Source organism: Hippocampus guttulatus, chromosome 14 (genome assembly GCF_054856545.1).
Source record: "Hippocampus guttulatus isolate MCC_2025c chromosome 14, RoL_Hgut_1.0, whole genome shotgun sequence".
Lineage (NCBI taxonomy): Eukaryota > Metazoa > Chordata > Actinopteri > Syngnathiformes > Syngnathidae > Hippocampus > Hippocampus guttulatus.
Window position 1 is genome coordinate 4,212,750 of NC_141274.1, and position 12,504 is coordinate 4,225,253.

General features: G+C 41.4%; 1 protein-coding gene across 4 annotated transcripts in view; it reads left to right on the forward strand.

Moving 5' to 3' along the window:
• The window catches only part of clcn2a (chloride channel, voltage-sensitive 2a), a 49,120-nt gene that overhangs the window by 22,670 nt on the left and 13,946 nt on the right, over positions 1-12,504 (forward strand). For 3 of the 4 annotated variants that reach the window (XM_086128973.1, XM_086128974.1, XM_086128975.1), the window contains exons 2-11: positions 207-375; positions 3,920-4,051; positions 5,088-5,216; positions 5,576-5,709; positions 6,549-6,629; positions 7,456-7,479; positions 9,203-9,281; positions 9,848-9,973; positions 10,374-10,458; positions 11,320-11,421. In XM_086128973.1, the coding sequence (XP_085985099.1) occupies positions 207-375; positions 3,920-4,051; positions 5,088-5,216; positions 5,576-5,709; positions 6,549-6,629; positions 7,456-7,479; positions 9,203-9,281; positions 9,848-9,973; positions 10,374-10,458; positions 11,320-11,421 (1,061 nt within the window). Of the gene's footprint in view, positions 1-206; positions 376-866; positions 4,052-5,087; positions 5,217-5,575; positions 5,710-6,548; positions 6,630-7,455; positions 7,480-9,202; positions 9,282-9,847; positions 9,974-10,373; positions 10,459-11,319; positions 11,422-12,504 lie in introns of those variants that run through there. The other variant, XM_086128976.1, reaches the window with a different exon arrangement.

Here is a 12,504-nt window from a genome sequence, read left to right on the forward strand (position 1 = left end):
ATTGCAAATACTTTGGTGTTGGAAAGCATGTAGAATCACACTCATTTTTAAAAAAAATTATAAACTTTTTGGATTATTAATTCAATTGGTCGCGATATGGGCGGGAGTAAATAAATATTCAGGGGAAATGACTATTACATACTGTATGTTGGCCGGGTGTTTCCCCCTGTGTTCATATATGTGTAAAACCTTTGTGACACATCCAGATGTATGGGCGGTACACTCAGGAGCTGGGTGTCTACGCCAAGGCGGAAGCGGCCCGCCTACGGGAAGGCGGCGTGCGGAACGGCGGAGGTCTGCGGCGGAACACGAGCGTCCGAAGTCGTGCCGCAGATCTGCAAGAGTACCAGAGGGACCCGTGTGCAAAGTGCCAGTGTGAGTGGTTTTCTGTTTTGTTCTTTTGACCTTTCCTTTCACTGTCGTTCTTTAGAAGGCCAAGGCAATGTATCCCATTGACATCATTCGGAGACTTATTGTATTTGCTGTAGTTACTTTCTGTAGTCATTTTTCCCCTAAATTGGGTCAATTGAAATGACATAACTAAAAATGACAGCACATGGTAAAATCTATATCGCGCAAACTTGTCTAAGTCCATCTTAAAAACAATCAAATCCTGAAGTGATAGAAAAAAAGTAAAGACGTGAAATCAGCATAAAAAAATACACTTAGGGAGACAAAAAGCCATCTCTGAATAAAATGTGCTAATGATCAGTGTTATTGCAATTTATTTGAATACGTAATTGCTTGAATATTTACAGTCCAATTCATTATGAACAATAGAGTGGAAAATGGGAATTATTTTTTAAATCGTGTATTTTATTAAATTGCTAAATTCAATATAATTAAATTAACCATAAAAAGAGAAATTTTAGAAATCATAATAGATAATAGTATTAAAATAGATTATTCCTCAGTCAGTTAAAATCGTTTCATGTGATTCATGTAAAATATCATGCGCAATTATGCTATGGTGTGCTAATTTATCTAGCTTTGGCGCTAGCTAGCCACCTGTCTGTCTGTCTGTTGTCTGTGTGTCTTGTCTATCTAGCTCTTCATCTATCCACTCCACCGTTTTGAAGTGCACCATCCAATCATGGCAATAACGATGTGTTTCCCTCGCACATATTCGTCAATTTGCCCTTGTGCCCAGTGATCTGATTAAAGCTGATGGATAGACCGTGACACAGTTGAAAGCACCTTTAAAGTCAGGCTCGTTCAAATTTTATTGGGGGCGTTTAAAACCTTCGCAAAATGGCCAACCGCTGATTTGTGTTCTGGCCACTTGTTTGCTTGGAGATGGAGAGACTTTTTTTTTTTTTGTCATTCCCTACCACTGATCAGGTGTGCTACAGACGTCATCCGGGTTCACTTATGTCGTTGGAAAAATCATTAATAATTTACTGCACATCATTTATCTTTGTTCAACTCTATATGCCAGTGACGTAGTGACAGGCAGAGAAATTGCAAACTCTTCCACTAGATGGCAGAAGGTACAACTAACCTTTGTTTAAATTCATAGAACAGATTAATAGTTTGGTGTTCAACTCAACAAGCCCAGATTTCCCACTAAACACGTTTGTGAATCAATTGAGAAGAGGTCATCATTATTATTTATTCCTTGCAAAAAATAACCAATGAGCATTTTAATAAGCTGTTGGGTAGGCAAGAGTTGGGTAAATTCCACAGTGGGCGTTGTAGTGCTTCCTTCTCGAGTGTGTGTGTGTGTGTGTGCTGTAATGTGTGTCTGTGGGGGTTGAACTACATTTGTGTGTTTTTGATGATGAGTAACCAGAGCTGTAGCCTTTTGGACGACAGCAGCCTACGCATGCAGCAAAGGGCGATGTTTTTTTTTTCTTTTCTTTTTTTGTGGCCCAAAGCTTAGAACAAGTCCCGAATCGTTTTGTGTCATATTTTTGTGAACTTTTCTCCTGGCATTAGCCCGAGAATACCAATAACGGTGGGCGTTCATTTTTTTATTTTTTTTCCTGGATTATGGATCTGGCAAATGTGTCAGTAGCACATGTGCACCTTCTCAGGGGACTTGCACATCTTACCAGTGCTCTGGATAAGTGAAGCAGATTCCAGCCTTTGGCCGTGTCCGCAGACAAGAGAGACTAAATGAGTCCAGCGACGCTTCTTTTAGCTGACCCAGCTCTCACTTACGTATTGTAATGTAATGGCAGAATGAAAAAAACTTGACCCAGCTTTGTTGCGTCTGTCAATTTTAAAAAATATTCACCAATTGACTTCTTCTTCTTCTACTATCTGCGGTCTGAGAAGTTTACGATTAAAATGTACAGAGGTGAATTTTGACGTTTCCTCACTTTTAACACAAAACACCTCTCCTAATAATAATATAATAATAATAATACATTTTATTTATAAGCGCCTTTCAAGACACCCAAGGACACTTTACAATGACAAAAAACACAAAACAATACGGGTTGAGCAGCGGCAGCCAAAACGCGCCAGCGTTCACTCAACCCGGAAGTCAGAAAGAAACCACAAGGGGGTCCTATTCCGTCAATTTGAGATGAAGATGACAAGGACTTTTTGCATGTTTCATTATTTCCCCGAGTGGCTTTGCAAAAGCAAACGCCTTCTCATTAACAGTGAGTGTACAAAAGCCTCTCTACAAACATTCCACTTAATGAGGTTATTTACTAAGCCTCACCACTGATTGCCTTTTGGATCTTGAAGCAGTGTTTTTTTTTTTCTTGCTTCTACAAATGATTATTCTCCCGATTTGAATGGAATTGCCACACCAAGAGAAAAGTTGGACGCCAGATAAATTCCCAGAGGGAAATAAAAGGATGTTGTACTTTGGGGGACAATACAGTAGATAGATTAAGATACTGCGTTTGTACTCTTGTAGAAGAGTATGAACATTTTTGTATCATGATGATAGTGGCTTTCATTACACTAATTTTGGCCACCAAACCGTATTGCCTAGGCCCTAAATCAAAGCAATATGTTATATTTTGAAGACAGAAAAATTTTTAAATTGGCAACCTTGTGCATTTTTTTGTTACATTAGAGACCAGCGAGCAAAATGAAATGCGAAATCCCCACATTTTCTCTCATACACGCCACTACGTGGATCTTGTCTGTTATTTGTCACAAAAATGTAAGTTTAGAAACGGATGCCAGAATAAAGCGGAATAAATCATCAAATAGAGCAAAATGGTTGCAAGCTGTGATCACAGAGAGCCATTGACTCACAGAGATGCTTCATACAGTATTAATGAAATAGCGATACTGAAAGATGTTTTTTTAAAAGTATGTATGGAATGCAGCACATTCAAGACCAAGAAGGTTCTGTGGCTGTGTGAGGTCCCCACATTTAATCATTACATTTGCCATGACGATATGAACAAACTGCCTTTAAAAAAACACTTTATGTTAAGCGAAGTCTAGAAATATCATTGTATTTAAAAAAAATAAAAAACAGTTGCAGTTTATCTTCAGTGAAAGATTTGTTTTTGTTTTTTAATTTAAAAAAATATTTTTGTGAAGTAAAAAGAAAACTAAACAAACAAAAAAATAATCTTTTTAATTATGAATGAGAAATGTATTTACTATTAAGTGCTGGCAAAACTGGTTGTCAATTTTATGTTAAGCGGGATGGTTGGCATCTATTGAATGTAACTAATGAAGTAACTGTCCTCTTTAAAGTAACTTGTAAACCGTAATTTAGGTACTTTTAAAATCAAGTAATGCGTGATTTACTTAATCTACTCTTAAAGTCAAAACGGAGTGACTTTTTCAAGGTAACAGATGCAACACTGGCTCTAGATTGTACTTGAGGGCAGAGAAAAAGTCCTTTTGTAGTCCTGATTTTTGTGTTTTCTCACTAGCGGTCACAGCGGACCTGACAATTTATATTATTCCTTTATTTTCCCTTCCGTCCACGTTCAAGCATGCGCATCCAGCTGTCAGAAGTTCTTGATCTCGCGAGTGGGTGAGGATTGGATCTTCCTCATCCTGCTGGGGCTGCTCATGGCGCTGGTCAGCTGGGTCATGGACTACGCCATTGCGTTCTGCCAAGAAGGTAAGAAAGAGGCACAAAGCAGACCCAAAACCTTGTCGGGATCTTAGAGGTTGAGCTGCGCTGTTTGTTTACAGACTACGCATGGAGCTAGAGCAAGGGCGTCCAGCCCCCGGTCCTCGAGGGCCCCTATCCAGCTTGTTTTAAACATCTCCCTCCTCCAACACACATGATTCAAATCATTATTATCATCATCAGGCTTCTGCAAAGCTTGCTGATGAGCTGATAATTTTAATCAGATGTGATGGAGGAGTGAGACATCTAAAACAGATGAGGTAGGGGCCCTCGAGGGCCGAGGTTAGACACCCCTGAGCTAGAGCGTGATGCCGTTACACTTCCTTTTTATTTCCCTGTAATTTCTGCACGGAGCGTGTCATATCTCTGCGCAGAGGCGGATTAGACCCAATGTTGGTAATTTCATAGACCAGTACAGGCCCGTTCGGACCTGCGAGAGGGAGGGCTGCGCTGCTGTGTGAGTGGTCGCGGCTGACCTCAGTTACGGCCAATCGAAGCGGTTTCTTTCATCCCCTTTTAATACACTTGAGTCTCTGGCCACTTAAAGACTGCCACTCAACCCGCAATTGTTCGTGTGACCGGCACAGCGCAGTGGGACGATGAAATGATTTTGCTCGCTGTTGACATATTTTTGAATGAAATACTGTACGCCGCTTTCGACCTGCTGTCCGCACTGCGCCGGTGTTGAACGTGTTCTGATCAGGCATGAGCTTTTGATCGACTTTCTGCCATTTTCTGGGAGGTAGGGGGTGGGGGATCAGTGTAGTCCAAAAATAAAAGCCCTACTTTAATGTTAGATTTTATTTCAGTGAGCTAAAAACCTGCTAATTCTTCCCAAACTGAGTCGGGAGTGTAGTTAACAAAAAGTAAGTCATCCACAAGAAGTTGGAAGATGACAAAATGTGTACAAGTCCATGGTGTTCGAATACTTCTGCAAAATACTTCTGCACTGACACTGATATGCATGTGCGGTGTGTGTGTGTGTGTGTGTGTGTGCGTGTGCGTGTGGCGCACGTGTGTGCAGCACAGAAGTGGATGTACGGCGGCCTGGACAGTAATCTGCTCCTGCAGTACATCGCCTGGGTCAGCTACCCCGTGGTGCTCATCACATTCTCGGCAGGATTCACCCAGATCCTGGCTCCTCAGGCCGTGGGTGAGGCGCACCTTTTAAAGACTTCACCCGCGCCGACATATGTTTCGCATCAGCCGATCGGCTGCGGCTGCTGCGTGTTTGAACAACGTAAATGCCTCTGTAATGCGCCATCAGGCCTCCAAGGACGTAGACGAACACCCTTTTCATACGCGTGTCGGCGGGCAATCCAAAGAATATCGCTGTGATAACATGCGCGCCCAGAAGATGATATGAATATCAATCAGCGCCACCCCCCCCCCTTCCCTCTCCCCCCGGTCTCTTTTTTTGTTGCTCGTTTATTCTGCTTGAATTGCTTTCTTTCAACTCCTCTTTTCTCTCCACTCCATCATGGCAACACCTGGCATCGTGTCGTTCCTCAGGCTCGGGCATTCCGGAGATGAAGACCATACTGAGGGGAGTTGTCCTCAAGGAGTATTTGACTTTTAAGACGTTCGTGGCGAAGGTCATCGGGCTCACCTGTGCCCTGGGCAGCGGGATGCCTCTGGGGAAGGAGGTAGAGGATCTGTTGCCGACTTTGATGCTTGACGGCTTCCCGTCGGGACGGAATAGCTTCTTCTTGTCTCTGACAACTTTACTGTGCTCTGCTTTTTGAATTTTTCTATGAGATTTCAAGGCTGGTCAATTCAGTCCGATCGCTTTCATTCCCCCAAAAAAAGTTATCTTAAGTGATTTCTTGTGTTATCGTCGTCGGACAGAAATCTCGTACGTCCAAATATGGTCCTTGTCATGTTTTTTCAACAACTGGTTTGCCCCCACTGCATCTGTTATTTTTTATGCATTATTAACCAATTACATCTTGGAGGATCAACTGTCTGAGAAGTGTTGGAAAATTCCCGCCCGTCCCTCACTCTGCGGGAGCCGTACCAACTTTTGTCACTTCAAGAAAGTCTGCGTGTACACATTAGCGAGTCGTTTGTTCCAAATGGCCAGCTGTAAAGTCGAGATGCAATGATTAATCGATCAATCGACAACTAATCGATTTTCAAGTGGATCGCTCATTATTTTTGATGATTAACAAATCCTCTGAATTGCAGCCTCGCAACAGTAAATCTCTGATTTGTGTAGTCCTCCGTGAAAGCCGACTTATCTTTGTTTTGAATTAAAAAACAAAACAAAAAACCCCCGCAAAAACGATCAAGCATGTTGGGGTGTTTAAAACTAATTTTTGAAAAGACATGTCCAGTATATTATGACTCCCATGAATCAAAAGCTGAGCTGCACTGTATTTGTTTACGGAATAAACTGCTGACTAGAGCACCAGGTTTTCAATGGAGGTGTTAAAACCATTTCGTGTTCCGCTAACGTGTCATTCTTCTCCATCCTGCTCGCCAGGGACCTTTTGTCCATGTGGCCAGCCTGTGCGCCGCCCTCCTCAGCAAATTTATGGCTGCTCTTTTTGGGGGAATCTACATGGTGAGAATGGACTTCATCTATGTATGCAACATCCACTTTTTTTTTTAAATCAAACCCTAATGAATATTTTATTGCAGCCAAATTCAGTGATGAAGCAATCAATATGCACTTGTCCATTAATTGACTTTATAATCCTAATAACAATAATAATGGCATTTCACATTTTATAATTGTGGGCCATGCAGCTTTCAGTAGGCTATGGGAAAGCGTCATTTTGAAGGAAATTGAGGAGTTTCTTTGGGCCAAAAGTAGTCCTTTGGTGCGATCTTGAGATAGCAGTTGACCTCTATGTACCTTGTATGCTTGTTGGTGGGTCAAAATATGTTTCCAATGTGTTTACACTCTGTCTTAGTAAGTATGAATGTTGGTAAAAGTGAATTGGAGGTATAAAATTACGTTTTAAAAAAATAGAGCGCTGTTAGTTTTGTATGTATCAGATTTTTATGTCCTTTCAGAAAAAGTCAACGGATGTGCCAAATGACGGTTAAAAAAAAAAAATCCTACTCCTTCACAATTCACAATGCATGTGTCTGATCCTTGATGTCAGCTCTCTACCACTTAACAGGACACATTGTCAGAGACGGACGCCGGCGATGCCGAGGAGACAAGAACATTGCTTTTAGTTAGACTGAAATCGTCCGAGGAGGTCGAGCTCCCATTAAAAGATAATCCGTCTGGGAAGATGTTCATTCAGTCCAAGCGAGACTGTTTGCCGGAGTTGATTTGCGACTTGTTGAAGAGAGGAAAAGGTAACTTGTGCACACCTTCCATGACTCAAACATGTCTCTCTTTCCCTCCTCCGCCTCTGCTGCCATTACCGCTAAAGGAAGAGCCCTTTGAAGGAAACAAGGTATGACGTGTGGCCACTCCCATCAACGTGAATAATCCAAAGTACTTTGAGGATTTTACTCCATATCTTTGCTTTGCGGCTTTTCATGCAGATTTTTTTTAATTAGTCTTGAGGCATGGGAAAACAAATAATGGTAGTGGTTGATGCACAGCTGCGACGTTAAGATGAATGAATATAAGAGAAAAGAACATTTGAAGAGCTGTCCACTCTAGTAACCGCTGTCCCTGAAAGGGTTCATATGCTCTTTGTCCTCACCTCACTCTTCAGTCAAGACTCCGTACTCGTGGAGCGGCTGCCTCTTACTAGTATTTTTTAATTTTTTTTCCACAACTGGATACTTTTCCACTTAGACACCGTTTTTCGATCAGTGGTCTGAATTGTCTTACTAGCAAGGTTATTATAATTCACGAAACTAATGACATAATTCAACCTAAATTGAAAATGAAAAAAAAAAACGCTTTTGATGAGAAAAAAATAATTCTTTAGAAAAAAAATAAAAACAAACTGAAACGACATCCAATGTTTCTAACACTAACTAAAAATAATTATAGTGAGAGGGAAAATGTTTTGTTTTCATCGTTGTTAGTGACTATCATACATGAGCTTTCGGGGGTTCATTTTAAATGTATTACAGTATGTATTCACTTTAGGACACAATGGTTAGTGATTTTTTAAAAATGTTTATCTTGCACTTGACAAATCCTATTTATATAAAAAAAACTAAATCTAACACTAAAACTAATAAAAACCAAACAAAAATTAAGCCTTTTCTGATAAAAAAAAATCATTTATAATAATAATGATAATAAATAACAAACCTGTTCAAGTCATCTCATTAAAACCAACTGAATTATAAGAATAGCATTGTTGTCCATGGACCTGAAGCTGGATATCAAGGATATGGATGAAATACCCCAAAGGCTTTCCATACGCCACGGCCATTTTCAGGCATGACCGAATGATGCTTCTCCATTTGTCTGCAGTGTGTCACCGCGTCAGCGTCGCCCATCATTCCGTGCAAAACGCATCCTTCCACGATTTCAACATGTCTCATACGGAACCTCATGCAATGTGACGAGATAACAGCAGCTTTGTCGTGCAGCATTTTGCTTTCACAACCTGTATGTGTCGGGCTGGGGGAGTTGGGGTGTTGTTGAAATATGTTGTTGAAAATGTTATTCTTGAAAATATTCCGAGCCGAATAGCATGATCATATTTTAACTTTTTGGGAAGACAAGTTTTTAAAAAAAATTCAGTAAATGTGAAGATTGCAGTTGTCTAGATTCAGCTGAAAATCGGCATAAATTAAGGAATAAACATACCGGTAATTTTTTTTTTTTTTTTGCAAGCAAAATGATATTTTGTATTGCTTTTGTGACGGTCATTTCCAAATATGCCATGAGGCGAACCTTTGTATTTCTTTTTCATGCAAATGATAAGATAAGATATCCTTTATTTGTCCCACAATGGGGAAATTTACAATCTACAGCAGCAAGATTGTGGGTAGAAGAAGAAAGAAGAAAAATACAAAGACTGCAATTATGATCTTGCTCCTGCTTTAATATTAATTTTTTATAATTTTTAATTTATGGATTAGACGTCACAACAATTTGATTTGGGCTAAGTCGCCATTGGTAGGAGTCGAACTCTGCCATAGAGCGAGGACCTCCCGCACTGTATATGTATTTCTATTTTTGTTCCATATCTGATGCCGATGGGACAGAACGAATTGAGAAACACCGAAATGCTGTCGGCTGCGTGCGCGGTGGGCGTGGGATGCTGCTTTGCCGCGCCTATTGGAGGTAAGGTGACATATACGGAAAGCCGTCTGAGCATTTTTATCCATTTCCTTGATAGCCACCTTACGGTTTGTGTACTCGTACAGTCTTTGTCCTCACGAATACGACACTTCAGCGTACTAGTAGAATTTCCATGTCATGTTTTTTCCATTACTTGTACCACATTTGGCCTATGGGTGCGCCATTAACCCTTTCATGCACCAATAATGGTAACCTGATAACATGATAGGCTGACCACTGTAGTAACCGCTGTCCCTGAAAGGTTTAAACCTTTCAAGTAAACTATTGTGCTGCACTAGCAACACTACAACGCTCAACTACTGTGGAAGCCATGTGTCACATACTAACATACTTCGGAATCCTTCTCGTGGTACCAACTACTAGTTCCATAAAAAAATTCTGACTGAACCTCTGCACTGCGAAGCCGACGCGCTAACCAGTCGACCACCGTGCCGCCTTCGCTGACTTTATTAATAATTATTAAAAGAAGATGCGCATTGACCACGACCCGTTTTAATTCATGTTGTGTGTCTGTTTTGTGTGCGTGTGTGCGTCTACTCCCGCCAAAGGAGTGTTGTTCAGCATCGAAGTCACGTCGACGTTTTTTGCCGTGAGGAACTACTGGAGGGGTTTCTTCGCTGCTACCTTCAGCGCCTTCATCTTCCGAGTGCTGGCTGTGTGGAACCAGGAGGAAGGTACACCAGCAGAAAGAATCACCTCGAATGATTGAAATAGTCCAATAGTCAGGTAGAGCAACGCATGTTCGACTCGGACAATATAAATACTCACAAACATATATTCTTTATCCTCCGGGAAGAAAGTCTAACATAAGTGAGGCTTGCTGAGGTGCTTTGAATGGTTCTATGTAAAGCAGGGGTGACCAACTCCGGTCCTCGAGGGCGCCTATTCAGCCTGTTTTAGATGTCTCCCTCCTGCAACAAACCTGATTCAAATGATCAGCTCATCAGCAAGCTCCGAGAACCCTGATCATGATCCCGAGCCCAATTGTTTCAACACATTCTACAGAATTATATTACAAAGTGACGGATATCCGTCTGCCTCCTGAGTTGACTAACCTCATTTGTTTTGTCACAGAGACCATCACCGCCCTCTTTAAGACTCGTTTCCGACTGGACTTCCCCTTCGACCTCCAAGAGCTGCCGGCCTTCGCTATCCTCGGGTGAGTGCTTGCCTTCAGAGCCGTGCCCACGTCAACCGACCCCCGAAACGTTTGCTGTTTGGGCTGGCGAAGGACGTCTCCTTCGTTTGAGCGTCCTCATTTGCATTCCTGGCAAGTCGACTCCATTTGTGTTTGATGATCCGGGCATGAAATTAACTTTTTTCCCCTGCTGGTTTGCCTCCATTTTAAACAGTTATCTTTTTCAATACAGTGAAAAAGTGGTTCATACTTTTATACTATAGTGGTTCATTGTTTACGCACGTGATCACAAATTTTTAAGCAGTGTATTATGTCTTGCAGTGTATGTCAGCGTGAAGCTAGTAGACCTTTGTGAGGTGAAAGTATACGGTTTGGATGAACATGTTTGTACTTAGATATGCTGCGTTAGGGCTGTTGCTTTTGAATCTTTTTCACATTATTTATTTATTTGTTTGTTTATTTATTTATTGATTGATGATTTTTGCGGCCGTGTATAACCACACTCAGAAAACAGCTCAGCCGTGATTGGCCGAGCTCTGAGAAACTGCGAAACATTTTCAGTCGTCAGCAAGTGGCAAAATGGCCACCCCATGAGCTGGATAAAAATGAGCGGATTTTGCTGCCTAATTCAAATTCCTTAAATGCAATACTGAACAGGATACCGCGTTTGGACGAGTGAGGCCACAAGAAAATTTCAAACTTGACTTCCCCTTCAAAGCGGGTCTATCTCTAACTCACAATTTTTCCACTAGTAGCAGCACAGTTTGGTCGCAATCCCTGTAGACCAATAATGAATAATAAACTGAGAAAGTCAGAGGATGAACACGAAAACGAGTGAAAGGATTTTATGGAGTTCCTGGAGTCATTGGTGCTGCGTTACAGGCTCGCCTGCGGTTTCGGCGGCGCCCTCTTTGTCTACCTGAACCGGCTCATCGTGGAGTGCATGAGGAAGCAGAAGACCATTAACAAGCTCTTGCTGAGGAAGTAAGTATCTCATCCTTTACACACAATTGGGTGTCACCCTCACACTAGTCCCCCTAATTGTTACGGCGCCGCAAAAGCAGCACACCTAAAGGATGTCGTTGAGACCCCAGGGATGACTGAGCTTTATCAGGGAGGGAATCTGATTCTTCTCGAACAAGATAATCAATGAAGAAAACTAGATATTGGTGTTAACACACACACACACACACCATTTTTTAACATCTAAACAGATTTTTGACATGTAAGAAAAAACGTCCAGTTTCCGAGAATCACATATCTTTTTGTCGGAAAATCCAAAGAAGGAAAAAAAGTCGTAGTTTACATATCCTAATCACAGAGCCGTGATCGTAGATATCGAACAGGTTTAACATTCACGATTATCTGCTATGACAGTTTTGCTAGCGTTTTTTTTTTTTTAATCACTCCTAACACACCCCACACCACTGGATAATCGTTTAGAGACAGATGATAATGAGTAATCAGATTATCTGATGTCTCCAAAACTCTTATCCGGTGTAATTTATCCTCAGGTGCGGGATGTTTTAAGAGTGAATTTTCTTTGAAGAGCATTCGGTTGCCTTTCGCAAATATTCAATCTGTTCAATTTTGCTGATGTGTGTGGTCATCAAAAGGTGCACACATACCGATAATCGGGTCGAATGTAAGCATGCTATCACCCTTCTGATCATAGTCACCAAAAGCTCCGGCTATCTTATGTCTCGAAAAGATTATCTCAAGCAAGTGTCTGATGTGTAAAATGAATTTTTTCTCCCTCGCAGATCTGCTCAAAAAAATGCCCGGGCTGATAATTGTAACACTTAAACATGTTCAGCTTTTACCATTATGTGGGTGGTGATTTTTTTTCCATTTACTTTCTGAAGTTGAAAGTCCACATTGGAGTTGCATGAAGAGAAGCCACATTTAAATCAATTGAGATTGAAATACCCCACTGAAGGCTCAAAATTACACACGGTGGCCCTGGACTTGTGCTTAAAATTGGCCTGGCGGCGTGTTAATTGGGTCATTGAGTCTCGCACATCACACGGAAGCTATTTTAGGGTTCTGCTCCCTCACCACCTGCGC